This window comes from Grammomys surdaster, unplaced genomic scaffold (assembly GCF_004785775.1).
Source record: "Grammomys surdaster isolate TR1022 unplaced genomic scaffold, NIH_TR_1.0 126131, whole genome shotgun sequence".
In the NCBI taxonomy this organism is placed as follows: Eukaryota; Metazoa; Chordata; class Mammalia; order Rodentia; family Muridae; genus Grammomys; species Grammomys surdaster.
In genome coordinates, this window is record NW_021620939.1 from 7,317,753 (window position 1) to 7,343,900 (window position 26,148).

Here is a 26,148-nt window from a genome sequence, read left to right on the forward strand (position 1 = left end):
ATAAATCAAGCCAGCACCTCCCCTGCCCCCCTACCTCATGGGAGTGTGAGGGTGTGATGGTAGAGAAACCTGGCATCAGCTCTTAGTGAAGTGGCAGATATGATACTCGGAAGACTCGGGCTTCCCCGGATTTAGAGCTCTCTAACCTTAGAGGCTTCCAGGTGACGTATATGCAGATTTTGCCTTTCTGGACAGTCTGCCAATGGCCTTGAGCCAAAGTCCTTCAAAAGCCCTCAGGATGGGTTAGGTCCTGGCTCCAGAGATTGCCTTTGGCAAGCCCGGGTGTGAACAGCTCTGCATAAGACGCCCTCAAAAGAGAACCTCTGCCCAGAGTTTCCTTCCCAGGAAGACCCAGGTGTTTTCCAAGGAGGGAGTCCAGACTTGCTCAAGGTTTCTGAGTTCTGCATGGTTCCAAGTACAAGCCGTGGAGAAGGGAAGGAAGTAAGACCCTACTTCTTCTGCACCTCGCAACCAGTATGCCCTGCTTTCATAGCCCAGCTATGGGTGCTATCACCCCCTACTTGTCAGTGAGCAAATAGGTTGGGGGAGGGGTGTCAGGTTACATGGCTTAGTGATGGCGCAAACTCAGGTCCAAAGCCCGGGCTCTCTTCAAACAGCCAAGGGTGGGGGCCGGAAGGAGAGGTTGGGTGTTGTGGAGTATTGAAAGAAGGAAAGGTGGGCAGGGCCAGGTGAGAAGAGGAGAACGCTGGCGCCTAGGAGACCAGGTGAAGAAAGTTGGGGTGAGGATGGCCCCAAGGGCCAGGATCTAGAAGGGAATGAGGGCGCTCCAGGCGCTGGGTGAGGTGCGTTGTGGGTAGTGAAGATGGTGGTTATGGATCAGGCAGAGCAGGTGTGGGGCACAAGTCCCTCGAACTCTGGCAGGACGAGGGAAGCCCGGGCGTAGGCTAGCAACCATGGCCGCAAGCCTCTTGGTCCTAAGAGGCGCGCAGGTGAGGCCCGGCTGGGCGGGGCGGACCGCCCACGCTCCCGGCTAGGCTCCTCACGGCTGTGTTACCATGGCTACCGCCCCGGTGCAGCAGCCCCCGTTTAATGAGAGGGGTTGTTCACCCCCCCCCCCCAGCCCCTTCACAAACTCGGATCCCGCGGGACCGGAATGTGGGGTCCCGGGTGGCTGGGGCCGCGTCCCCCGTTCTCCCGGCTGCTTCCGGCCTGGTCCGGGCGGCGCGCGGGGGGAGGGCGGCCCGACGGGCGGGGGGTGGGGGGGTGGAAGGAGCGGAGCCCGGGCGGGCCGACGCGGCTTTGTCTCCTTTGTTCCCAGCGGAGGCAGCGCCGCGGCGGGAGGGGCGGGCGGCGGGCGCAGTTTTTTCCGCCCCTCGGTCTCCGGGTAACAGCTGCGGCTCCGCCAGACCCACCTCCGAGGGGAGGGAAGGCCGCGGCGCGCAGATCTGAGCTAGCCCGGAGCCGCGGGCGGACGCCTCGCCGCGCGCATCCCGCAGGAGGGTCGGGCGGTGAGTTGCGGGACTTGGGCAGGGAAGGCGGGGCGGAGGCGAGAGCCGCTCGCACCCAAGTGGAACGGCCCGAGGCCTCGATCCCGCTGGGCACGGGCAGCCGAAGTGGAGTGGTGGGCGGCTTCGGTCCTCAGAGTTGGGACCACACTCGCGCGCGCGAAGGCAAACTCTGGCGGCACCGCCTGTAACGCGATTGGGAGACAGAGGAGGTGGAGCTGCTCCTCCGCGCCCCCTCCTCGCTGCCGCCACCGCCGCTGTCGGGACCGGCCGGCCCCTTCCCCGCCCTCCCTGGGCCACTGGTGGGGTCTTTGTCCCGTGGCGCGGTGGAGGGAGGAGGGTTGAGGATGAGCCGAAGCAGGGAAGTGCAGGCTTCCCCATAGGATAACAGACACTTGAGGCTGAGACTGACAAAGGAGGACCACGAGCCTTTTAACACTGGGACTCTGTGTCGGTACCCACACACCCAGCCGGTGCTTGATGAGCGCTTTAATTTATGGCGGGTGTCTGGTAAATGATGGCTCCCTTCTACCCTACTCAACATCCAGAAAGCATGTGTGCAGTGCGCACCACTTCACTGTCAAAAAGTAACTCTCCCTTTTAAATGGATACTGGGAAGGGAGCGGGGGTGTGGGTGGCAGCGCTCCGAAAGGGAAGGCCAGTTTTCCCCAACTCCCAGACAAGTGTAGATGTGGAAGGGCAGAATTTGTGAGCACTCTTGGTTGTGAGAGCAGCCGCAGGAGAGGGTTAGGTGGTGCTTGCCCTTTGCAGAAGTCAGGCAACCAGTCTTAGGTCCTGCCGAAGGATTTCGGGAAGTGTGGGTTCTGAAGAGGCCTGTGGGGCAGGCCTGGGCACAGGCAGAGTTAGTTAGACTTTGGCGATGAGCCTGGACAGCCTGAGATGTAGGGAGTAGGGAGGAGATACTGGCAGTGCAAGTTAGGGACGTGAGGCTTGGCTCCAAATAAGCTCTAGTCCGATCATTAATAAAACTGGGCCAATTCCTTGCCTTTTGAGAGGCCAAGAGGCTTGGAAAGCAGTGTGAGCTCCATATTACCCTTCCTGGCTGAATCTCCTTGGCAGTGACATGGGGGCTCATTGACCATGTAGGGAACACCTGCTCTGCTTTGGGTCTGTCGGTTGCTGGGGCCTTCTTATTAAAGGCGGGTACTTTCTGCCTTTAAAGAGCTCTTTCTAGAGTGGGAGGATGGAACAGAAGAGAATGGTCTTGGGGCCCACTCATGCCAGGTACACTCCACTACATTTACTGGTCAGAGCAGTCCTTCCTCCCCTCCCACAAATGGGAAAGCTGAGGCTCAGAGACCAAGGAAGAGCAGGATAGATAGGTCAGGCTGGTAGCTGGGCGTGTCTATTTCATCTACCACACAGGCTTACCTCCTCAAGGAGCTTGGGAGGCCTAGGAAGGCTCCCCAGGGAGGTGATGGCAGGGCGTGGGAGGTAATGGGAGACAGAGGGAGTGGGCATTCCAGGCTGAGGGAACAGCCCTTTGGTGATGGCAGGGAGGAATAGAACAAGCCTGCAGTTGAAGCAGGAACGAGGGGCATGTGTGGGGGAGGGTGTGGGAGAGAGGGTCTTGACCTTTCTCCCTCCAGCCTGAGGGTACCCCAAAAGCCTGAGTGTGTGCACTCCTGTTGTTGAAAGAAATTCCAGTGGGGTCCCTGTAGATTGGAGGAACTAGAGACGCCCCTGTGGCGTGGAGCTGAAGTTCAGTGAAATCTGTGTGCTAGCATGGAGGAGAGAAATGTCACTCTCCTTTGTCCACCCCTGCCCGTGGTATGTAGCCCCATTGACGTAGTTTCTTCTAGAGATTCAACCTCTGACCTGTGCTCTGAGCTCTTCTGAGCCCTCACATTTCTCTGTATGTTCCCCTCAACTTCAGTTCGGGGAGTGGCTTTGTTACTGCCCCTTGAGGGCTGAGAAACTTTGGCATGCAGTAGGCGCTGAGCAAATATTTACAAGCTAATGAAACAGCAAGTGCTGGTCTCACTGTGGGACCCTGTGCCCAAGGCCCATCTGTGGCCCAAGGTGGTGGGAGAGTTAGCTGAGAGCAAGAGAATGGCTTCTGCTCTCCCAGAGGAAGAAACTTGGCCTCTCTATCCCTTGGAAACAAGGTGGGGGGCTTTTTAGTAGCCTGGCCTTGCCACAGTCCTGGGCTTCTGGCTGGGTTCAAGACTTTCCCTGCAGCCTCTTTCCCCCCACCCCCTTGGGTGGCAAACAGAGGCAGCCTTGTTCCTGTTCCCATAGAGCTGCCCTGTTCTCTTCACACTAAAAATGGAAACCCCCAAGCTATTTTGGGAGCCGTGCCCAGTCAGACTGTGGCCATGGCCCCCTGCTCCCACTGGGCTGTGACCACAGCGTCCTTGCTCCCACCAGGCTGCTGGACCTTCCTCTTAGCCTTGTGCCCAGCCCAGTTTATGATAGGGCAGCCTCAGGAGCGCCTTGCCGCAGCCTCTGTAATATGGGCCAATCAAGGGGCAAAGAAGGGAACTATGGGAGTCTTCCACATAGGCAGCCTGGCATCTAGGTGGTGGGAGGGCCTGGGCAATGTGGCCTGGGCACAAGGAGGGGAAACTGTTTCTCAGTGTAGAATAGTTTGTCCCATAACCAAACTCTGTTCCTGCTTGAGGACCACTGGAGTATGGGAAAGGTAGAGTTGCCATAGTTATTTAGGTGTGGGATTTAGGAACCTTAGCTAGGGCCTGCAAAGTAAGAAAGCAGGTACTCAAAAGTCTGCAGAGGTCCTAGGGTTGGATCTGGGATTGCAGGGCACAAGCAGGCATGACCACTTCCTCAGAATCCCCAGCCCACCACTCATGCTGCATTCTGGGTTCTGACTCTACAACCTGCAGGAGAGAAAATTCCGGGAGATGGCCTGCCTTCCACAGCTTTCTAGGACTTAGTGCTGAAACCAGGGAAGTGTGCGTGAGTCTGTATGTGCAGGAATCTAATGTGGGTGGTGTGTGTCTGTCTCTGGTGGGTGGGTCTGATGTGTCTGTGAAATGTCTGTAGGAGGTGGAGTTTTGTATGACTTCATGTGGTGTCTAGGCGTGGATACATGCCCTGGGTGACGTGTTTGTGTGTACGCGTCTACTGTGTGCGTAGGTCCCATCCGCATGCATCATTGTGATTCTGTATGTGCAAGCGCTCCTGTGTTTGGGTGCAATTGTATGCATTCAGGGTAGGTTGTGTACATAGATCTTAGTGAGTGTGTACCTGTTTCTATGCTGGTACCATTTGGGTTAGGGTGGCCCATGGCTTGTGTGAATGGTATATAGCTGCATGCCTTGACAGAGAAGAACAGAGTAAGGGAAGGATGGGAAGAATTCTGAGAAGGGACTGTGGTGTTGGGGGGCCTGACTGGGCCCAGATGGCCATGGGGCTCCTTTCTAGTTGACCTTTCCCAGGCCCCTCGGGTGCCTGGCTCTGCTGCCCTCCCCCTCCCCGTGTGGGCTCTGAGGAGGCGTCCTCTATGGAATGTGTTTGGTGGCTGAGGGCCAAGCTGGGCTGGGCTCCACAGGCAGACTGGGTAGTGGGGAGGGGAGTCCAGGGCTTCCACATGCCTGCAGCCCAGCCCCCCCCAGTTTCATACTCTGCTTTCCCCCCACTGGCTAGGTGACTCGTGCTCAGGTCATGCCGTTATCTGCTGATCCAGCCGTCCCTGCCAGGTGAGCCAGACTTCACCCCAACAGGGAACAGTATGACCCTCTCTGCAGCCCAGGTTTCCCCAGTGTGGGCCCCCATCTTTCAACCTTTGCTCATCCCAGCATGGCCTGTTGGTCCTCTGGTTATCACCCTCTGGATTCCTGGCCTGAAAGTTCTTGCATCCAGTTCTTTTCTTTCTTTTGTTGTTGTTTTGAGAAAGAGTCTTTCTATGTGGTGGTCCTGGAACTTACCATATAGACCAGGGTGGTCTCAAACTCACAGAGATACACTTGACTCTGCCTCCCAAGTGATGGGATCAAAGGTGTGCAGCACCACACCCACCCCTGCACCTAATTCTTGCTTTGTTATGACATGCTGGTGGTCTATAAGAATTCTTGATCCTACCCAAGAATTCATCAGCCATAGAGAGGGCCCTCTCCTTCCTCTGAGATCTTATCACCTCACTTGACTCAGAGAGCAGGTTTTAGAAGGACAATATTGAATGTGGAACTAGGGTGGAGTATGGGCAGGTACAGGTCCCCTGAGAGCATAGTGTCTACAGCAAAGGGGTGAGGTTGAAATTTCCAAGGGCAGTGTCTCCTGTGTCTGCCTGGTAACTGCAGATCTGGGATCACCCTGGGCCTCTGGGCCTAGTGAATACTAGGAATCTCTGAGCTAGGAGGTGTTAGGGCCCAGGTTAGGAGAAGTATCTTGGTCCTCAGTGCCACAGTCCTGTCCCTTAGCAGTGGCTTCCGAGTACTTTGCTGGCCATTTGAGCCTCACCCATCCCTTCTCTCTGCCAGGTGACCATGTCTGTCCTCGGCCCAGTTCTTCTCCAGGTGTTCTGGGCTGGGTGTGTCGTCACCCTGCAGTCCCCTCTACCAGCTGCTTTCACTGCCAATGGCACACATCTACAACACTTGGCGAGGGATCCCACCTCAGGTACCCTCTATGTAGGGGCCACCAACTTCCTGTTCCAGTTGAGCCCTGGGCTGCAGCTGGAAGCCGTGGTGTCCACAGGCCCTGTGAATGACAGCCGGGATTGCCTGCCACCTGTGATACCTGATGAATGTCCCCAAGCCCAGCCTACTAACAACCCTAACCAGCTGCTCCTGGTGAGCCCAGAGGCTCTGGTGGTGTGTGGGAGCGTCCACCAGGGCATCTGTGAGCTACGGAGCCTGGGACAGATCAGGCAGCTGCTGCTACGGCCAGAGCGACCTGGGGACACGCAGTATGTGGCTGCAAATGACCCTGCAGTCAGCACAGTGGGGCTGGTGGCCCAGGGATTGGCAGGGGAGCCCCTCCTGTTTGTGGGGCGGGGGTACACCAGCAGAGGTGTAGGTGGTGGGATTCCTCCCATTACAACCCGAGCCTTGCGACCACCGGACCCCCAAGCTGCCTTCTCTTATGAAGAAACAGCCAAGCTGGCAGTGGGCCGCCTCTCCGAGTACAGCCACCACTTCGTGAGTGCCTTCGTACGTGGGGCCAGTGCATACTTCCTGTTCTTGAGGCGAGACCTGAAGGCCCCTTCTAGAGCTTTCCGTGCCTATGTGTCCCGAGTGTGCCTTCAGGACCAGCATTACTACTCTTATGTGGAATTGCCCCTGGCCTGCCAGGGTGGTCGCTACGGTCTTATCCAGGCTGCAGCTGTAGCAACATCCAAGGAGGTGGCCCGTGGGGAAGTACTCTTTGCAGCTTTCTCCTCAGTGGCTCCTCCCACTGTGGATTGGCCCCTGTCAGCATCTACAGGGGCATCTGGAACCTCTGTGCTCTGTGCCTTCCCCCTGGATGAGATAGACCAGCTTGCTAATTATACTCGAGATGCCTGTTACACCCGGGAAGGCCGTGCTGAGAACGGGACCAAGGTGGCCGACATTGCATATGATGTCCTTTCCGACTGTGCACAGCTGCCAGTGGTGAGTCTAGGCGTTTGCCACCAAGCACTTGCCTAGAAAGTCTGAGGGGAGCTGGGAATAGGTGGAGTGACACTCATGACAGGTGCTAGGTGCTTCCTTTTAGATCTAAGCAAGAAGAGGTCTCTTGGCAGGGAGCAGTACAGGAGTGAGCTTGAGTCGGGATGCTAAAGAAGTGACTTCAGGGGGCTGGAGAGATGGCTCAGTAGTTAAGGGTACTGACTGCTCTTCCAGAGGTCCTGAGTTCAATTCCCAGCAACCGCATGGTGGCTCACAACCATCTGTAATAGGATCTGATGCCCTCTTATGGGGTGTCTGAAGACAATGACAGTGTACTCATTTATAAAGTAAATGAATTATGATAAGAAGAAGTCACTTTATAGAGGTCAGCTAAGAGTGTTGGGGCCTCTAGGGAAAGCGTAGAATGTAGGGGTGAACACACTTAGGTTCTGGAGCAAAAGAAAAAGTTAATGATGGGACTTGGCTCAAGCCTAGGGAGGGTATAGAGATGACGCAGTGTTCACTGAGTCAGGGAAGTGCAGAGGGCCCAGGCTGGGAATGGAGGAGGAGCCAAGCTCTGAGTCCTTTAGGACAAGACTCAGGAGAAAGTATTAAGTGTAGCTACTGGCGACATTAGCTTCCAGAAAGGGGATGGCAGAAGATGAGGCCACAGACAAGGCGGGGGTGAAAGAGGAGATGGAACCACTAGAAACTCGGGATTGAAGTGCATTGAGGTAAGGCTGAGGACCGGACTACAGGAGTGTGCTGCCTGGGGCAGGGCTGTCTGGATGGCTGGCAGAGACTAGGGCCTAGGGGGTTGTTTTCCTGGGAGATTATCCAGGCAGGGTCTCAGTGATGCTTTTTTGCTACCTGTAGGATACCCCGGACGCTTTTCCATGTGGCTCGGACCACACACCCAGTCCCATGGTCAGCTGTGTCCCTTTGGAAGCCACACCAATTCTGGAACTGCCAGGGGTTCAGCTAACAGCTGTGGCTGTCACCATGGAGGATGGACATACTATTGCTTTCCTGGGTGACAGTCAAGGACAGTTGCACAGGGTATGTCCTTCGGAAGTTCTGAGGCTGGGATGTGTGATGTGTGACATGCTACATGCCACCCCAGCTGTCTTTGCCGCTCCTCTGAGGGTTGGGTGGTATTTACCTGTGATTTTCCTCACATACACATACACCTTACCCATGGCTGCTTGCAATAACCTGTCTTGCCTGGAATTCATCTAGACCAGGCTGTTCTCAGACTCACAGGAATCTGCCTGTCTCTGCCTCTAGAGTACAAGTATTAAAGGCTGCCCCTCGACACCTGTCCAGAGAGAAAATTCTTATTCGTAAATTATTTCAGTTCTAAATGGAGAAAGGTCTTGAGTTTGTGGCTTTGGGCTTGGTGTCAGGCCTTGCGGTCTTTCGTCTTAGGTGTACTTAGGCCCTGGAAGAAATGTTGCCCCATACTCTAAACAGAGCATCCAGCCGGGATCTGCTGTGAACAGAGATCTTACCTTTGATGGTACCTTTGAGCATCTCTATGTAGCAACTCAGACTACTGTAAGTCCTGGATACAGGCCAGGGGATGATGGCTAGGAGGGGTCTCGGGACCCATAGGTGGGTGAGGCACTGGTTTTCAGATTGCAAGCCTCAGGTCCTCTTTGCTGTCACAGCTGGTGAAGGTTCCTGTGGCCCCTTGTGCTCAGCACCTGGACTGTGACTCGTGCCTTGCTCACAGGGACCCTTATTGCGGATGGTGTGTGCTCCTGGGCAGGTTAGTATTCTACCAAATCTCCGACCTGGGCTTGTGCCTTCGTAACAGCCTTAGACAAGATTGTTGACCTTGTCCATTGACTCTCAGCCTCTAACCTATGGGTACCCAGCCCCCAGCTCTTTATCCCCTGCCCAGGGCTTTGGTTCCCTGTCACAAAGCCTGGTATCAACTCCACGTGAGGGCTGTGACCAGGGAGGGTCTCAGGCCTATAGATGACTCTGCTATGTGAATCCTTGGTGGCTGCTAGAGGGCCACAGTTACATGCTGGTTCTTCTTAGGTGTAGTCGCCGGTCGGAGTGCTCAAGGGACCAGGGTCCAGAGCAGTGGCTGTGGAGTTTCCAGTCAGAACTGGGCTGTCTTCGAGTGGTGGCCGTGAGCCCTGCCAATATCAGTCGGGAAGAGAGGAGGGAGGTGAATGACCAGAGTGGGTGGGGCGCCAGTGGGGAGAGCTATGGAGATGAATGGAGACCTTGGATTTTTGTGTTGTTTCCTCAAATACCACATGTCCTTGCTCGGCCATTTCTCTTGGGCCTTGGGTTTCTCTGTCTGTTATCAGTCAGGGCCAGAGGGTGTACTTGAGGCCCTTAAATTTGAGTCCCTAGCCTACTGCGAAAATGGTGCCATAGTGTGCCCTTGGCTTTCTCGGTAGGTTTTCCTGTCCGTGCCAGGCCTGCCATCTCTCTGGCCAGGGGAGTCATATTTCTGCTACTTTGGAGACCAACAGAGTCCTGCTCTACTGACCAGTTCTGGTGTGATGTGTCCCTCCCCAGACCCTCGTGAGGCCCCAGTGCTGCAGAGAGGAGCCGGTGGGTGAGAGAAGGGGCCAGCCCTGGACCTGAGAGCCTCGCCCTGCTTCCATCTTGCTCTAAGAGGTCTTACTGGGATGAGAAGTGACTCTAGAAATAGGAAATAGTCCTGGATGTGCTCCGAGTCCCCTTACTGGCTCCAGGACTGCAGCATCTGTGCTATGTCCTGTGAACTTTGTCCTCTGACCCTAGTTCCTGTCTCTATTTGGGGTAATAGTCTCATTGCATGTGGGTCCCCAACACTCCCCACTCTTCAGTTCTGGCTCTCCTCGTTTTGCAGACCATATCTCTGTGACTGTGGAGCTCAGGTTTGGTACTGTGGTGATCGTCAACACCTCCCTCTCCTTCTATGACTGCATGGCAGTTACTGAGTTTTTCCCATCTGCACCGTGAGTCCCTTACCTTCCCTGTCCCCAGCTCTGGGCTCCCTTCGGCAGTCTCTGGTTCATGACTGACTGACTGCACTATGTGCAGGTGCCGGGCCTGTGTGAGTAGCCGCTGGGGCTGTAACTGGTGTGTGTGGCAGCAGCTGTGCACGCACAAGGCCTCGTGTGACGCTGGGCCTATGGTGGCAAGCCAACAGGTTAGTGGGACTCCAGGCTGAGGCATGGTGGGGGTGGAGCTAGGGGCTCCCAGGGTGAGGGTTTCTAATGGCCTGGGATCTGTGTGCCTCCCAGCCTCCTGTGAAGCTGTCCTGAGCACCTTGGCTGCTTTGTGTGACAATTCACTGGAGAATGGCCGCCTGTCCGTCCCATCTGTTTTGGGAGGACATTTAAGCTGAGAGGCGAGAGGTGTGGCCTTGGTTCCCCGCCTCAGCACAGACCCCCGGAGCCTGTCCTCTGTGTTTCTGCCTTAGAGAATTAATGGGATTTTTTGTTTCTCTCTTCCTTGGTCTTTTCCCCTCTTAACATACCCTTTCTTGCCTGCTCCTGTACTTGCCTGCTGAGTGGCCTTCCTGTCTGTCTTGGCCTTCCCCTTCAGAGCCCACTTCTCCCCCTAATCCCTCCTGCAAGGAATGTACTCACCCCTTTTCCACCCACAGTCCCCAAAGCCATGGTCACTCCTACTCCCAACACCTTCCCAGTAGAGCCTAGGGCCCCCTCCACAGCCTCAGATGGCCTACCTGGGGCCAAGCCTTCCCGGCTCAGCCTCTGGGGCCCATGGGCAGGTCCTGGCCCCATACTTTCCCCTACCTCCACAGAGTCACCTCTCCACGAGAAGCCCTTCCCCCCTGACCCTTCTACCATACCTGGAACCACTGTCCCCACACCCATTGACTTGGGACCATTGACCACTCCTGAGGACCTCTTGGCCTCCTACCCATTCCCCTCAGATGCAGCCACAGTGTCCCCTGCAGAGTCTGGCCCTGAGGCTCTGCCTTCCATTGTGGCTCTGGACCAGCAGCCCCCTGGCTCTGCTCCAGCCACCACTTTCCCAGGGGCCACTGGCTCCATGAAGCCTGTTCTGGATTGGCTCACCAAAGGAGGCGGCGAGCTGCCCGAGGCGGATGAGTGGATGGGGGGTGACACGCCCGCCTTCTCCACTTCCACACTCCTCTCAGGTGATGGAGACTCAGCAGAGCACGAGGGCCCTCCTGCCCCCCTCATCCTCCTGTCCAGCCTCGACTACCAGTACGACACCCCCGGGCTCTGGGAGCTGGTGAGGTCCAGCCCAGGAAGGAGGCCTCGGGAGGGGAGGGGGAGACACAGCCATTCCCCTCAGCCTGGGATTCTCCTTTGGGAGGGTGAGGACAGAGTGTTACCATGGAGCCAAGCAACGTCGAGGACTGAGGCGGTCAGGGTGGGAGCCACATACTGCCTCACCCTTGGTGCCTGCAGGGAGAGGTGAATCAGAGGGTGAGCTCCTGCCCCTGTGTGGAGACTGTCCAAGGCTCCTTGCTGATACCGGTCCATGTGGAACGGGAAGTCCAGCTTCGAGGCAGGAACCTGTGGCTCTTCCAGGTGTGTTTGCCTATCCAGCTAACAACTTTCCCTTCAAGCTGCTTGGCTACTTGACAGAGTCTACCCAAGTCTTAGAAAGCAGGAACCATTGCCAGCCCCAGCCTTCTCTCCTGATGTGGGCTGTACTTGGTCAGGGCCTGTACTGCAGCCTACAGGGCCCAGCCTCTCAAACTGCCTCAGTAACATGTCCTCTGCCCCCAGGATGGCCCAAGGAGCAGCGAATGTGTGCTGGAGCTGGAGGGCCTCGAGGTGGCGGTGGAGGCTCAGGTGGAGTGCGAGCCACCGCCAGATACCTGGTGCCATGCCACGTGCCAGCAGCACCAGGTGTGGACCACGGGTGGGCACAGACACTGGCCGAGGGCCAGGCTGTGACACTGGACAGTAGTTGGACACCCCAGCTGAGCCATATGCCTCTCGGGGTCCCTGTCTCCCATCAGGGGTTCCGTATTCCAGTTCCATTGCTGATCTCCTGCCCTTTCACCCTGGGATCCCTGAGTTCCAATTCTGACCTGAGACTCTGCTCCCCTAACTAGTCATTTTGGTCTCTTCTCTGAGCCACACTCCAGGCCTGATCCAGACTCTAGGCTCTGACTTCACTCCTGTTTCTCCAGTTCAGCTATGAAGCTTTGAAGCCGGAACTCCAGGTGGGGCTGTTCCTGCGTTGGGCAGGTGGTCTGCGCGTGGACAGTGCCGATGGGCTGCACGGTAAGCCGCCTGGGGACCACAGGGCAGGCTGTCGTCGGTATCAGGGCTCCTCAAGGCTCCGTGTTACATTTCATTCCCACTGTCTCTAGTGGTGTTGTATGACTGCTCTGTGGGACATGGGGACTGCAGCCGCTGCCAAACTGCCATGCCTCAGTACGACTGCGTGTGGTGTGAGGGGGAGCACCCGCGTTGTGTAGCCCGGGAAGCCTGTAATGAAGCCGAGACCGTGGCTACTCAGTGCCCTGCACCCCTCATTCACTCGGTATGTTGCGGTGCTGGTACATCCTTTCTCTTCCTCACTGCTGCTCTTAGAGGGAGGACGTCCGTGTTGTGGATGCACAGATCTCAATAGGCGGGGGCTGCCTCAGACCAGAGGCTGACAGGTAAGTACAGGTGAATGTCCTTGTCCTGGAACAGGTGGAGCCACTGACTGGCCCTATAGACGGAGGCACCCGTGTCACTATCAGGGGCTCCAACCTGGGCCAGCATGTACAGGATGTCCTGGGCATGGTCAGAGTGGCTGGAGTGCCCTGTGCTGTGGATGCTGGAGAATACGACGTCTCCAGTAGGTGAGCTGGTGGGACCCAACATGGGAGGGCACTGTGGCTGGATGGCTTCCTATTGGGGACCTCCTTCCTCCGTGTGTCTGCCTGCCTTTCTCCCGTCTTTGATTATGGTGTCAGTGCCTTAGTGCTGGGCTACCATTGCCTGGAACTCTGGCTTCCTGTGTATACCTGCAGAGCCTTGGCCCAGGCTACTCGGGGATCATCTTAGTCTGTGGGGCAGAATCACTGCCCGGGGCTTGCTGGTGTCTCCTCTTAGATGTATTACTTCTCCAAGGCCTGCCCTGGCCGGGCTCTCAGGAGAGGCCGTTGTGGCACACCTCCAGAGTACCACAGACGAATATAGAACATTCTCCAGGAGATGCTCATAAGCAGCAAGACCCAAAGCTGGCACGATATCAGGGCAACCCCTTACTGTACCCTCAGAAGAACCGTTGTAGAGCCCCATAAGTTATATTTTAAACAAGGGGTTACTTTGTGGAAGCATGCCCTTCCCTCCAGCTGGTAACTGAGAACTTCAGACCCTCTACACTATTAATAATTCTAGAACTGTCAGCCTTAGGTAATTTATAAAGTGATTTATGAAGTGTAAAACGTGTTATGCTGGAGCCTCCCTGGCTAGTTCACGCCAGTTGCTCTGTTTTGCCAGTATTTGTATGACCGTGACAATGTTAACCACTGTAGACTTAACATTCTGGGAGTTCATGTGCCCCAGGCTTCTGTTTTCTGGCTAAGAACCAGCATTTTCTTGACTGCTCACATCTGCCCCCATTCTGACTAGTGGCTTTTAGGGATCTTTTGTTTAGGATCAGATCAAGTTCCCATCACTTCGCAAGTGGGTACTGACCACACAGTGGCAGGGGAGACTTGGGTGTGGCCGGTGAGGCTCTTACTCACTCATCTGCTTGACCACAAATCAGCTCTCCAGGGCTCCTTTGCAAACCTCTGTCACATCAGGGACATGCACTCCTTGCTAGAGGGTGTGCCTGAATGACCGAAGCAGGAGTGTGGCTTCTCTGATGCTGAGGCTTGCTGGTGTGCCATAAACGGGTTGCTTTCAAAGCCAGAGGTGGGTGCTTACACCGCTGACACATCTTATGAGGATGGGGAAGGCAGAACACCTGGCAGTGTGGCCAGAAGAGGACCTGCCAGGTTGCTTTGAGGGACGTCTGTGAGGCCGGGTATTACCATGCTTGCTTGTCTTGTGCCTACAGTCTTGTGTGCATCACGGGAACCAGTGGGGAGGAGGTGACTGGCGCTGTGGCAGTGGAGGTGCCTGGAAGAGGACACGGTGTCTCAGAGTTCAACTTTGCCTATCAGGTGCGTGAATGCTAAACCACTCCAGCTGCCCGTAGGCCTCTCCCTCTGTGGATGCCTCAGGCTATTTGGTTTTGCCTTCATAAGGCCCTCCCATCCTGAGGTGCCCTGACTTTTATCATCCTGATTTTGTCTATCTTTCCCCAACTTCTTTCCCATAGGATCCAAAAGTACACTCCATCTTCCCAGCCCGTGGCCCTAGAGCTGGAGGGACCCGCCTTACTCTGCATGGTTCTAAACTCCTGACTGGGCGGCTCGAGGACATCCGTGTGGTAGTTGGAGACCAGCCTTGCCACTTGTAAGGGCTGCTTTCTTGTTCTACAAAACCCACACACTCCAGGGAGGAGATGGGGAGTTGGGAAAAGCCAGTGTGGATTGGGTTAAGTCTGTCCCCCACCCCTGGAAGGTTCTAGCCAGCTTTCCAGAAAACAGGGCTGTGGTAGAAGTACAGCTTCCAGAGCTACACAATGGAGTGTGTGAGGAACCTAAGTGAGCCAAGATTTGAGCGAGTGCCTAGCTCCTGGATCTGGGCTATCTTCTACCCTCCACTCAGGCTCCTGGAGCAGCAGTCAGAGCGGCTACACTGCGAGACCAGCCCATACCCGATGCCTGCCGAACTTCCAGTGACTGTCTTGTTTGGGACCACTGAGCGGAAGCTTCAGCATGGCCAATTCAAGTATACATCAGACCCCAACATCACGTCAGTGGGCCCTGCCAAGAGCTTCCTCAGGTGTGGGGACCAATGCATGTCTGGAAGGTCTTTGCAGTTCTCTCAATAGGGGAGGTGGGGTTCTGGGAATAGGGACTGTGAACTCCTTATTGTTGACAGAATGGGTCATGAATGAGTCAATTTGGATTTGGGACTGAGCTGGCTGGGTCTGGGCCATTCGAGTCATGAATGGCTCCTGGGCTGTGTTTCAGTGGAGGACGTGAGATATGGGTCCATGGCCAGAATCTGGATGTGGTACAGATGCCAAGAATCCGAGTGACTGTGGTCCCAAGAGTGCTCCAGCATGGCCAGAGCTTTGGACAGAAGCACCAGGTGGTCCATGAGAAAGTACGTGGCTCCAAGGCCATCATCCAGTAGCATACCCATGAGTCTCTCCTGCTTGCACCAGGCTGGCCATCTTTCCCCTCACCCATGGGCAGCCACGGGTAGTTGGTACCAAATGAGATGCCTCCCACCTTTGCTCAGCCTCACATTTCACGTGGTGCCTCAGTTGATCTCCCCTCGTCCTCTCTGCAGTTTGAGGAGCCATGTCTTGTGAACTCCTCCCACCTGCTCATGTGCCGCACGCCCGCTCTCCCTGGCCCACCCCAGGACCCTTGGGTCCAGGTGGAGTTTATCCTTGACAACATGGTCTTTGACTTTGCTGCACTGAGCCCCACACCCTTCTCCTATGAGGCTGATCCCACCCTGCGTTCCCTCAACCCCGAGGATCCCACTGCACCGTTCCGGCACAAGCCAGGGAGTGTGTTCTCCGTGGAGGTAATATACCTTCTTGAGCTTTCTATAGAACAGTATGTGTATGCTGGAGAGGGCAGGGTTCAAAGAGCAGCCCGAGAGAATCTGAAGTGGTTGGTACAGCATAGGACCCAGCATCTCCTGCCAGGAGTTTGACTGGTGGCCTGGATCCCCATGCTCCCTGAAGGGATCTGTTTGGTATATTCACTAATTGGGTAGTGTGGCACACACTAGGTGACAGGCTGATCCTCGTGTGGCAACTGAGCTTATGTGGATAATACTAGACCCTTTCTGTGATATACATGGTAAGTAGTCCGTACACGTGTAGACACATGGACAAGCCAAAGGCAGATGACCCAACATCACCTAGCTCAGGGTACCTCAGTTAACTGCCCAGGGTGTGGGGAACTGTCTTAGGTTCTCCAGAGTTTCAGCTGTGAGAAGAAAGGTAAGAAAGCACAAAGAAGTCTTGGTGAGCAGTCTAAGGGACACCTCTGTGACCGTGGGCTCCACCCGCAGGAAAAACAGGGCTGAAAGATAGTCTCAGGACCATCCCTCTCACATTTGGGAACACAGGCTGAGGCGGTAAGTGTTCCGAGAAACAAATCAGTGACCCAACGTTCTAGGGAGAGAATCTGGATCTCGCCATGTCTAAGGAAGAGGTGGTGGCCATGATAGGAGACGGGCCCTGCGTGGTAAAGACACTGACCCGGCACCACCTGTACTGCGAACCCCCTGTGGAGCAGCCCCTGCCACATCACCACGCCCTCCGAGAGGCACCAGATGCTTTGCCGGAGTTCACAGTCAGTGGGCAGGACCTGGGCAAGGTTGGGCATCGTGTTCTCTGGGGCCCTGGCTCACAGGTAGCTTCTCACGCAGGTATGGATGGGGAACCTGCGCTTCTCCCTGGGTCATGTGCAGTACGATGGCGAGAGTGCTGTGGCTTTTCCTGTGGCAGCCCAAGTGGGCTTGGGAGTGGGCACATCTCTCCTGGCTCTGGGTGTCATCATCATTGTCCTCATCTACAGGTGGGTGGAGCCAGTTGTGCCAGGTAAGTAGGCGTGGCCAGACAGAGAAGGCACAGATGAGAGCAGGGCTCTGCAAGAAGTGTGTGTATGTGTGTGTGTGTACAGACATATATTAAGATTTATTTTTGTTTTATGTGCATTGGCGTTTGTCTGCATATATTTCTGTAGGAGGATGCCAAATCCCCAGAAACTGGAGTTAATATAGACAGTTGTGAGCTGCCATGTGGATGCTGGGAATTGAAGCTAGTGCCCTTAACCACTGAGCCATCTCTCCAGCGCCACTCTGCAAATATTTTACATAAGGGATCAGACCTCTGGTTGCAACAGGCCTGGCAGTCTCCCTCAATACTCAGTTCAGCCCTTGGGCGTGAACAATATATAAACCATTGAGTAGAGCTGCGTTCTAACAAACCTGTGGTTATAAAAACAGCTTGCAGGCTCTATATGGCGTGTCCAAGGCTTGCTAACCCTCAGGCCGAGTGATGGGAAGGTTTAATGGGAACGAGACAGGATGGATTGTTTTGGGTCAGGCTGGCTTGGGCATCGTCAGGTTATACTGGTAGACCAAGTTGGGGTTGGCCTGGAGTAGAGTTGAGCAGGCCTGAACCTAGTGGAGCCTAGCCAGGGCTTTGGCCTGCTGACCTCTCCCTTCTACCTCTGGTGCTGGTAGGAGGAAGAGCAAGCAGGCCCTGAGGGACTATAAGAAAGTGCAGATCCAGCTGGAGAACCTGGAGAGCAGTGTGCGGGACCGCTGTAAGAAGGAGTTTACAGGTGCGGCTCCAGACTGGGAGTAGCCTCTGGGGCGCTGCCTAAGGCTGCTCTGGTCACATGGGATCCGCTGGACACTCTTGTGCTCAACAGACCTCATGACAGAGATGACCGATCTCACCAGTGACCTCCTTGGCAGTGGCATCCCCTTCCTTGACTACAAAGTGTATGCTGAGAGGGTCTTCTTCCCTGGGCATCGGGAGTCACCCTTGCACAGGGACCTCGGTGTGCCTGACAGCAGGCGACCCACTGTGGAACAGGGCCTGGGGCAGCTCTCCAACCTGCTAAACAGCAAGCTCTTCCTTACCAAGGTGTGCTCCCAGCCAGGCTGCCCCATTCCTTCTTGCTCCTAGTCTGCCTATCCGTTTCTAAACCTCCCCTTCACTCTCTCCCTGGCCTCAGTTCATCCACACACTGGAGAGTCAGCGTACCTTCTCTGCTCGGGACCGAGCCTACGTGGCATCTCTGCTCACCGTTGCACTTCATGGGAAGCTTGAATATTTCACGGACATCCTTCGTACACTGCTCAGTGACCTGGTAGCCCAGTATGTAGCCAAGAACCCCAAGCTCATGCTGCGCAGGTAAGTGGCTGTCGGTGACAGACAGCTGGATCCAGTAGTAGAGCCAGGTACTTGGATGTGGAGGGTGTGGAATGGAGCCCTTGAGTCCCTGCTGAACCTGGCTCTCCCTTCCTGTCTCTCAGGACAGAGACTGTGGTGGAAAAGCTGCTCACCAACTGGATGTCCATCTGCCTCTACACCTTTGTGAGGGTGAGGGAGGGCCAACAGCTCCTCCTTAGGGAGGGTCGGGCCCTTTAGAGCACTAAGCCTCCAGCAATTCATTTAGCTTGCCCATCTGTGCCAGAGCAAAGACATCACCCAACAGAACATGCCCCGGGTATGCTTGCCTCCTGCCAGAGGCCCTGACTGCCCACACTTTCCCAGGACTCTGTAGGAGAGCCTCTGTACATGCTCTTCAGAGGGATTAAGCATCAAGTGGACAAGGGCCCCGTGGACAGTGTGACTGGCAAAGCCAAATACACTCTGAATGACAACCGCCTGCTCAGAGAGGATGTGGAGTACCGTCCCCTGGTAAGGGGTGCTCGTCACCATCAGTCTATGCCCGCTTGTGGTCTGACCCTGGATATGGAGCCCACCTGACTTCTGACTCCCTGCTGGAGAGAGGCTGTTTATTCTTTTTTTTTTTTTTGGTTTTTTGAGACAGGGTTTCTCTGTATAGCCCTGGCTATCCTGGAACTCACTTTGTAGACCAGGCTGGCCTCAAACTCAGAAATCCGCCTGCCTCTGCCTCCCAAGTGCTGGGATTAAAGGCTGTTTATTCATTTAATGGTGGTGGGAACTCATGGTCTCCCACAAGCTAGTAAACATCCCCACTGAGTGACACTCCTCGTTTTGTGGGATTGAGAATTGGGAATCTCAGAGGGTCCCCAACTTAGGATGAAACCATAGATCTGTGCTGTGCCAGAGCATCTTTCTTGCCATTTCACCAGGGGTGCAGCCTTGTCCCCTAAACCAGTAGGCATTCCACAGGCTTGGCTGTAGCTCCTCTCTGTCACTCACAAGGGTTTCTTTGAAGGACCCAGCCTTTCTTGTCCATGGCTTTTGTGTCCTGGCTTACACAAACTTCCTTCAGGCATAAAAGAGGGTTGGGTGCTCACCAAGGGGTTCGCCTATTCACCCCAGGAGCATTTGCATCAAGTGAAAGGCAGACAGGTGAAGAGAGTGAAGGACTCCTTAGTACTGGAGTGGGCTCAGGGGCTGTGGTTTCTTCATGGTTGTCCCTGTTCTGGACTCATGTCTTGGTCATTCAGCATGTGGAACAAATACTGAAATCTCTCACATTTCTTGTGTAGACCTTGAATGCTCTTCTGGCTGTGGGGCCTGGGGCAGGAGAAGCCCAGGGTGTACCTGTGAAAGTCCTGGATTGTGACACCATCTCCCAGGCCAAGGAGAAGATGCTAGACCAGCTTTATAAGGGAGTGCCTCTTGCCCAGCGGCCCGACTCTCGCACCTTGGATGTTGGTGAGGGTCAAGAACAGGGTAGTTTGAGGACCCTGAGGTGGTGTTGGGCCTGAGCTGGCCCAAGATTGGTCTGTCCTCCAAGGGCATGAGTGAGGCTGCCTCCAGGTGAAGGGGCCATGTCTCCACCTAGGATGAGATGGGCTGCATGGCGGGAAGAGAGCTCTGGGAGCCCTGTGCCAAGTCCTCTCTTGCCCTTGCAGAATGGCGGTCTGGAGTGGCTGGGCACCTTATCCTTTCTGATGAGGATGTCACTTCTGAACTCCAGGGTCTGTGGAGGCGTCTGAATACGCTACAACATTACAAGGTGGGAAAGACGGGAGCTGGAGGATGGGTAGGGTAGGCTAAGACTGACTGACAGAAGGGTCACCAGCTGTGGTTAGCAGGTCCCAGATGGAGCAACGGTGGCCCTTGTCCCCTGCCTCACCAAGCATATTCTTAGGGAAAACCAGGATTATGTCCCTGGAGAACGTGAGTATCTCCTCTTCCTCCTCCTCTTCTCCCTCTTCTTTCTCTTCTTCCTCCTCTTCCTCATTGTAATTTTCTGCATTTGTATTGCCCAGTCCTGGGGAACAGGAAAGGCCCTGTGGACTGAGGTGGAGCTAATACCTCTTTCTCTTCTCAGAGGAGCCTCAGCCAGGTCCCCTCACTTCCAGGGGAGTTAACTGGACTTGGGTTCCCAAGGGGAGGTGGCACGACATGAGGGCCACCAAACTCTGACATCTTGGCACAGGGACCCCAATGCTGGAGGATGTAGATGAGGGGGGCATCCGGCCCTGGCACCTGGTAAAGCCCAGTGATGAACCAGAGCCTCCCAGACCAAGGAGGGGCAGCCTTCGGGGTGGGGAGCGTGAGCGAGCCAAGGCTATCCCTGAGATCTACCTGACACGCCTGCTATCCATGAAGGTGGGTCTGGGAGAGAATGGGCAATGGGGTCTGGGCTGTCATGGGACATGAGGGTAGCGTGGGACTTGCATGAGGGGGTGCCATGAGCTACCTAAGGCTGACTGATGCCAGGACTCCATCCTAACTGGGCCCTCTGCTTCCTTCTCTTCCTCACAGGGCACACTGCAGAAGTTTGTGGATGACCTGTTCCAGGTGATTCTGAGCACCAGCCGCCCTGTGCCTCTGGCTGTGAAGTACTTCTTTGACCTGCTGGATGAACAGGCTCAGCAGCATGGCATCTCTGATCAGGATACCATCCACATCTGGAAGACCAACAGGTATGGGAGGGTCAGGGCTCAGGACATATGTGAGGGCCTCTGCCTCCACAGCACAGTTACTGGCTCCTGTTCCCCCAATTTGCAGCCTGCCGCTGAGGTTCTGGATCAACATCATCAAGAACCCACAGTTTGTGTTCGATGTGCAGACTTCAGATAACATGGACGCCGTGCTCCTTGTCATTGCACAGACCTTCATGGATGCCTGCACCCTGGCCGACCACAAGCTGGGCCGGGTGAGCAGGCTGGGGGGGATACGACAGGGACAATGGGGTCACCCACCGAGCTGGTGGCTATGGAGTGTCTGGTGCACAGATCTTCAGGGTTTCCTCAAAGTTACAAGGAAAAGATGGTCTGAGGCAGCCTCTGACTTAAGAGATTCCCATGGCAGGCCTCAACCCACAGCCTCCCCAGAAAGTGGCCATGGTCAGTCTCAGGGGATGAGCAGAGTGGAGGGGGGCGCCCCTGCTGCCAGCCCCCAATGACCCGAGTTCAGTCCCTGGGACCCATGTGCTGAAAGGAGAGAGCCAGCTCCTGTAAGTTGTCCTCTGACCTGCACACATACGTGCACACATACAAACACAAAGGTAACATAGAAGAAGAACAAGGAAGTGGGCCAGTGTCACCAGCTGTCCTGGTTTGCTGGGAACTGGGAGGTTTCTGGGATGTGGGTTGTTTTGTTATAAAACTGACCATGTTGGGAGCCCAGGAGCTGATAACCTTCTGAACTTTGATCCTTCCTTCTCTCCTGCCCTCCTGCTGGCATCCAGGATTCCCCCATCAACAAACTTCTGTACGCTCGAGATATTCCCCGTTACAAACAGATGGTGGAAAGGTACTGGGGAGGGAGGGAGGGAGTGGGTCTGGAGAGGCAGGTATGCAGCTGAGGCCCTAGGTGGGCCCTGGTGGGACCAAGGAAGTAGGTTCTGGTTATTTATCATCTGCAATCCCGGGTCTTTTGGCAGGTACTATGCAGACATCAGACAGACTGTGGCAGCCAGTGACCAAGAGATGAACTCAGTCTTGGCAGAGCTGTCCCGGGTAAGGCCTCCCCTTCATGCATCTCATTTGTAGAGAGGTCCTTGTCACCCTTCTGTGATCTACCTTGGAGAGGACACACCCTGTCATCATAAAGGCAGAGTGTTCCTGTCTTCCTGCAAAAGGCCAGACCTGTCATGTCCTCAGAGTGAGCAGGGGTCTCATTGGAATGCTGTCACTTAGTCTGGTCTGACAGGCGCTTGTGTACGTGCAGCCATGGGGTCTGCAGAGTGGATGAGTCAACTCTAAGCCTTTGACTTATCGGCCATGCTACCCACCGTTCTGGACCATGCTTTACCCTCCACACGTACACGGGAACTGTTTCCTAGCTGACTATGAGAGCACCCGTACCAACACAGCTGTACTTTTGGGATACACGGTGTCAAACCCTTCTTGGGGTGTGCTTCTGCATTCGGTCCCCCTAAGAGTTCCATGAGTTACTTTGGCTGAACCATTAGTACTGTCTAGACTGGATTACTGAGTTCGAGGACAGCCTGGTCTACTGAGTGAGTTCCAGGACAGCCAGGGCTATACAGAGAAACTTTATCTTGAAACTCTCCCCACCACGACCTCCCCCCAAAAAAGCACTGTCTAGAAAAGGAGGCTGCGTGTTGATGTCCTCAGGGAAAGCTTTGGAATGGACTTGGGAAACATTTGAGTAAGATGAGAGCAAAATTGTGCCGAGTTCCCAGGCAGTTCTAGTCCCACGGCCCTGTAGTCACTTGGAATGAGTGGGCGGGGTTTCTAGCTTTAGCCTTGACTCGGAGAGGCAGGCAGGGCTCAGTGGAAGCTCCAGCCCTGCTGAAGCTGGTCCTGCTGTTTCTTCCGACCATGGAGGTTTGGCCTTGTCCTGTCCTGAGCTGTCACCATGCTTTGCCTTGGGCTCTGTTCCCACTGCAGGGCCCGTGCTTTCTCAGGTTCCCTTCTCTCATCTCATCCTTCACTGGGGTCCCGGGCCTCTTCCCCACTGCAGCCTCTTCATCTCCCTCACTTCCATCTGCCCTCTTCCCTAGAACTGCTCTGCCGACCTCGGGGCGCGAGTAGCTCTGCACGAGCTCTACAAGTACATCAACAAGTACTACGACCAGGTGAGCACAGCCGGGCTGACTGCAGGGCTAACCGTGAGCTCAGTGTGCTCCTTGGGAAGCTGAGTGAGGGTCCCACGGGCTGGATCAGTGCCATTGGCTCTGGTCTCCCTGTGCTCTCAATTCCCCATCCTGCTTCTGCTGTGGGGCTTCCCAGGAGTGGTTGTGGTGGTTGGCAGCATCCAGAGAATCTGCCAGGATCTGGAGATGGTACATGGGATGTGCTAGAAGACGACATAGCTACCATCCCTCCTTAGATCCCAAGGTTGTCCTTGTCCTGGGCATGACACCTTCTGTGGGTACAGACTGGACTGGGCGTCATAAACCATGGAAGCAGGGGTGAGGTGTCAAGCACAGGATGAGGGTAGATGAGGGGACAACAGAACCAGGAGGGGTCTTTCTAGGGCCTCTTTTGACCAGCCTTGATGTTCTAAGAGCATCTGTGGCACTGTTAGTCAATCTGTAAGTGCCTATAGAATCACCACAATCATATGGCTCGAGTGCTTGGCATTGAGAACACAGAAACCTGCATCATGGTCTTAGCTGAGTAGTCTGGTAACAACCAAAGGACCCACAGCCTCATATGGTGTGAAGCCAGCCCCAGCACAGGCAGGCAGAAGGGACGCAGCCTCCACCTGTTGGAGCACAGGACAGGCAGCTCTTCTCCCAAACCTCCATATCTGTCTCCCAAAACATATCCTCTTGGTCTTGGCACAGAGAACCATGAAATGCCATTAGCTGGCAGGAAAGGCAATGGGGCTGACTACCATAGACCTTGTAAGAAGGCCAGTGGGTGTGTAAGGCTGGCTGCTACACAAAATGAGCATGTCAAAGAAAGGGTGCTAGGTGGTGAGTGGCTTGTGTCAGTCCCTGAAGGCCTGTTCTGGAACATCTGCCATGTGGAGGGGCTCAACTGTATCAACACTGGAGAGGCAGGAAGTTTGTGCTTTAGGCTATGCTGAACGATGCCTCAGACACCCTAGAAAAGCAACCCAGGTGACTGTTCTGTTTTTACCCTCACCTGTGAGACCCACAATCAGCCTCACTGTTATATCTGAAGACACTGGATTTCCATTGCCTACCTGGCCCAAATGCTGCAGCCCCTTAGTAGGTCTACCTGTGGTGACTGTGAGGTCCAGAGAAGTCTCCCCTGATTCTGTTGGTCCTGCCTTTCAGATCATCACTGCCCTGGAGGAAGATGGCACTGCCCAGAAGATGCAGCTGGGCTACCGGCTCCAGCAGATTGCTGCTGCTGTGGAAAACAAGGTCACGGATCTGTAGGGAACAAGGAGTCTCGGCCAGCTGTTGTCTCAGCACCTCTTGGGCAGCCCTGGAATCTCCAGGGAGAGGACACCCTCGTAGATGCCTGTAGTGACTGACAAGCAGAGTTTAATGAAAGGTGGCTCCTAGTGTCCTGGTGGAACCAGCTCACAGCCTCAGCCCCACTGGACCTGCCTTGTAGGCCTGGGACCTAAAAGGTTCAGTGGGTAGTTCCAGGCCCGCCCCAAGACTGGTGACGCTCTGACCTACTTCCTGGGTGACGCCAGTCTGCAGGGAGCTGGGGACTTGTTTCCAGAGAATGTCTGGTAGGCCCTCCAGGCCCCTGGGGAGACTACTGTTGTTGAGCACTGACCTGTGTCCCATTGGGAATCACAGAGGAAGGAAGAGAGCCCGCCCACTTCCTGTCCTCTTCATCCATCCTCCTTGACCTCAAGTTTAGCTTCCTTTGTCCTTGTTCCCTGTTGTCAATTCCAAGGCCTGAGAGAGAGAGAAAAAAAAAAAGCCTTTCTAGGCTGCTGCTTCCTCAGCAGGGTTGGTGCCTCAGGACTACCCTGTCTTCGAGGTGGCTGGTGGAGAGGGACAGCTGCTTCAGGGGAGCCTTGGGGAGAGCAGTGGCCCACTGACGACACAGCTCTTCATTACAGGGTAACACATGGTACAGTCTCACCAGCCCCTCTGCTAAGATATAACTGGCAGCTGCTGGGAGACATGGGTGTCACGCTCTGAAGGGTCTCCTGACTCCCATGAAAGGCCACAGCGAGGGCTGGCAAGCTCCCTCTAACTCCTAGGTAGGGTCTGCCAGAGGCAACACTTCCCAGAAAGGAGAACTTGAAGCACAATATGGCTCAGGGAGAGTTGGGGCCTGATGTGGGGTTCTGTCCTCCATCTTTAAGGGGTCCACCTTGCTTGCAGGTCGTGATAACTTCTCCATTCCTGTTCCATGAATTCTGAAAGGAACTGGGCAAGCATGGCATTATTAAAGGTGATTCTAGGCAGTGTGGGTCTCGGGTCCATGGCCCTGTTTCTGGATTCCAGTTTCCATATTGCTGTCAATGTTGAGGTACCTAAGGCAGGGCTCAGAGCCACCTGCTTGCCTGTGTAGTGGCCACCTTGTGGTAGTTTCCTGTTTGAAGCTGCAGGTGAGCTTCAAGACCATGGTACTGTGGTGCCCTTGGCTGTTGGGTCAGAGCAGCTGGAGGTTGAGAATGCTGTGGGCTTCACCAGGCAAGGGTTGTGGTATCCTCAGAGAGCTCCCCCTTGGCTCATGTGTATAGCCAGTAATCTGGCCACCCCTTGTAGTCTTCCCTGAGGGTTTGAAGAGATGGGTTGAAACAATTCCAAGAGTCCTTTCTTGGTGTCTTTTAGAATCTTTGTCTTCAAAATAGCAGGAGCCATGTTGGTTTTCACGCTGGGGGTAATCACAGCAGCTGTTTCTGTCAGATTCTGTCTTGCCTTTGCTGCCAGATGTGGGGAACCACAGTGACAGAGGGTCAGCATCAGGCCCTCACTTGGGAGCATGTGAACTTTAGTACTAATGATAATCGTCTTAGTTCAGATTTTATCCTCACTCAGAATGTGTGTGCCTCCCCCAGAGGCTGCTCTGACCAACTATCTTGTTGACGGTCTCAGAGAACAGGGCTGACAGGGGGAATGAGGTCTTGGCTAGACTTCAGACAGGTACAGGGAGGGAGGCACCTTAAGTCAACATGGCAGGAGTGGTGACAGAGACACACCTCTGCTCCAGGCTTGGGCTTCTGCAGTCTTTAGGAGTCTTGTGAGGAGGTGAGGGTTCCTGGAGAGGAAGGCCGTGTACCTGCGTGCTGGGGCGTGTGCTCATGGGATGGACGAGTATGGAATGTGCTCTGAGTCACTCACGGCTCACCCTCACAGAACACTGTGACAGAAGGTGTCATGAAAATGAAAACTTTACCACGTAAGAGAGGAAGCTAACTAAGTCTTCGCTCGAACTCCATGGCCAAGATCGGCAAGGCCAGTGCTGACAGGACTTGGAGGCGGCTCACCTGGGGCCTGGCCAGTTTCAATATAGACTGTTTATAATACA

At 55.0% G+C, this 26,148-nt stretch overlaps 1 protein-coding gene across 3 annotated transcripts; it reads left to right on the top strand.

The window, feature by feature from the left end:
• Window positions 1-284: 284 nt before the first annotated feature.
• On the top strand, window positions 285-26,148 carry Plxnb1 (plexin B1). Of its 3 annotated transcripts, none has more exons than XM_028756585.1 (38): window positions 285-441; window positions 5,097-5,149; window positions 5,930-7,042; window positions 7,916-8,098; window positions 8,468-8,596; window positions 8,710-8,810; window positions 9,089-9,221; window positions 9,460-9,616; window positions 9,897-10,005; window positions 10,091-10,199; window positions 10,598-11,275; window positions 11,455-11,577; window positions 11,779-11,901; window positions 12,189-12,282; window positions 12,372-12,544; window positions 12,700-12,851; window positions 14,060-14,165; window positions 14,324-14,460; window positions 14,716-14,892; window positions 15,084-15,219; window positions 15,409-15,651; window positions 16,254-16,430; window positions 16,507-16,655; window positions 17,326-17,426; window positions 17,517-17,734; window positions 17,826-18,004; window positions 18,127-18,193; window positions 18,368-18,514; window positions 19,297-19,465; window positions 19,666-19,769; window positions 19,849-19,933; window positions 20,196-20,368; window positions 20,525-20,685; window positions 20,771-20,918; window positions 21,453-21,517; window positions 21,648-21,723; window positions 22,734-22,808; window positions 23,982-26,148. In XM_028756585.1, exons 3-38 carry the CDS (start codon window positions 5,936-5,938, stop codon window positions 24,084-24,086), a joined length of 6,369 nt encoding a protein of 2,122 aa, XP_028612418.1. In that variant the 5' UTR covers window positions 285-441; window positions 5,097-5,149; window positions 5,930-5,935; the 3' UTR covers window positions 24,087-26,148. The 3 variants fall into 3 exon arrangements, with proteins under 3 accessions (XP_028612418.1, XP_028612417.1, XP_028612419.1); XM_028756584.1 differs by lacking the exon at window positions 285-441 and adding an exon at window positions 1,285-1,469; XM_028756586.1 differs by lacking the exon at window positions 285-441 and adding an exon at window positions 4,095-4,131.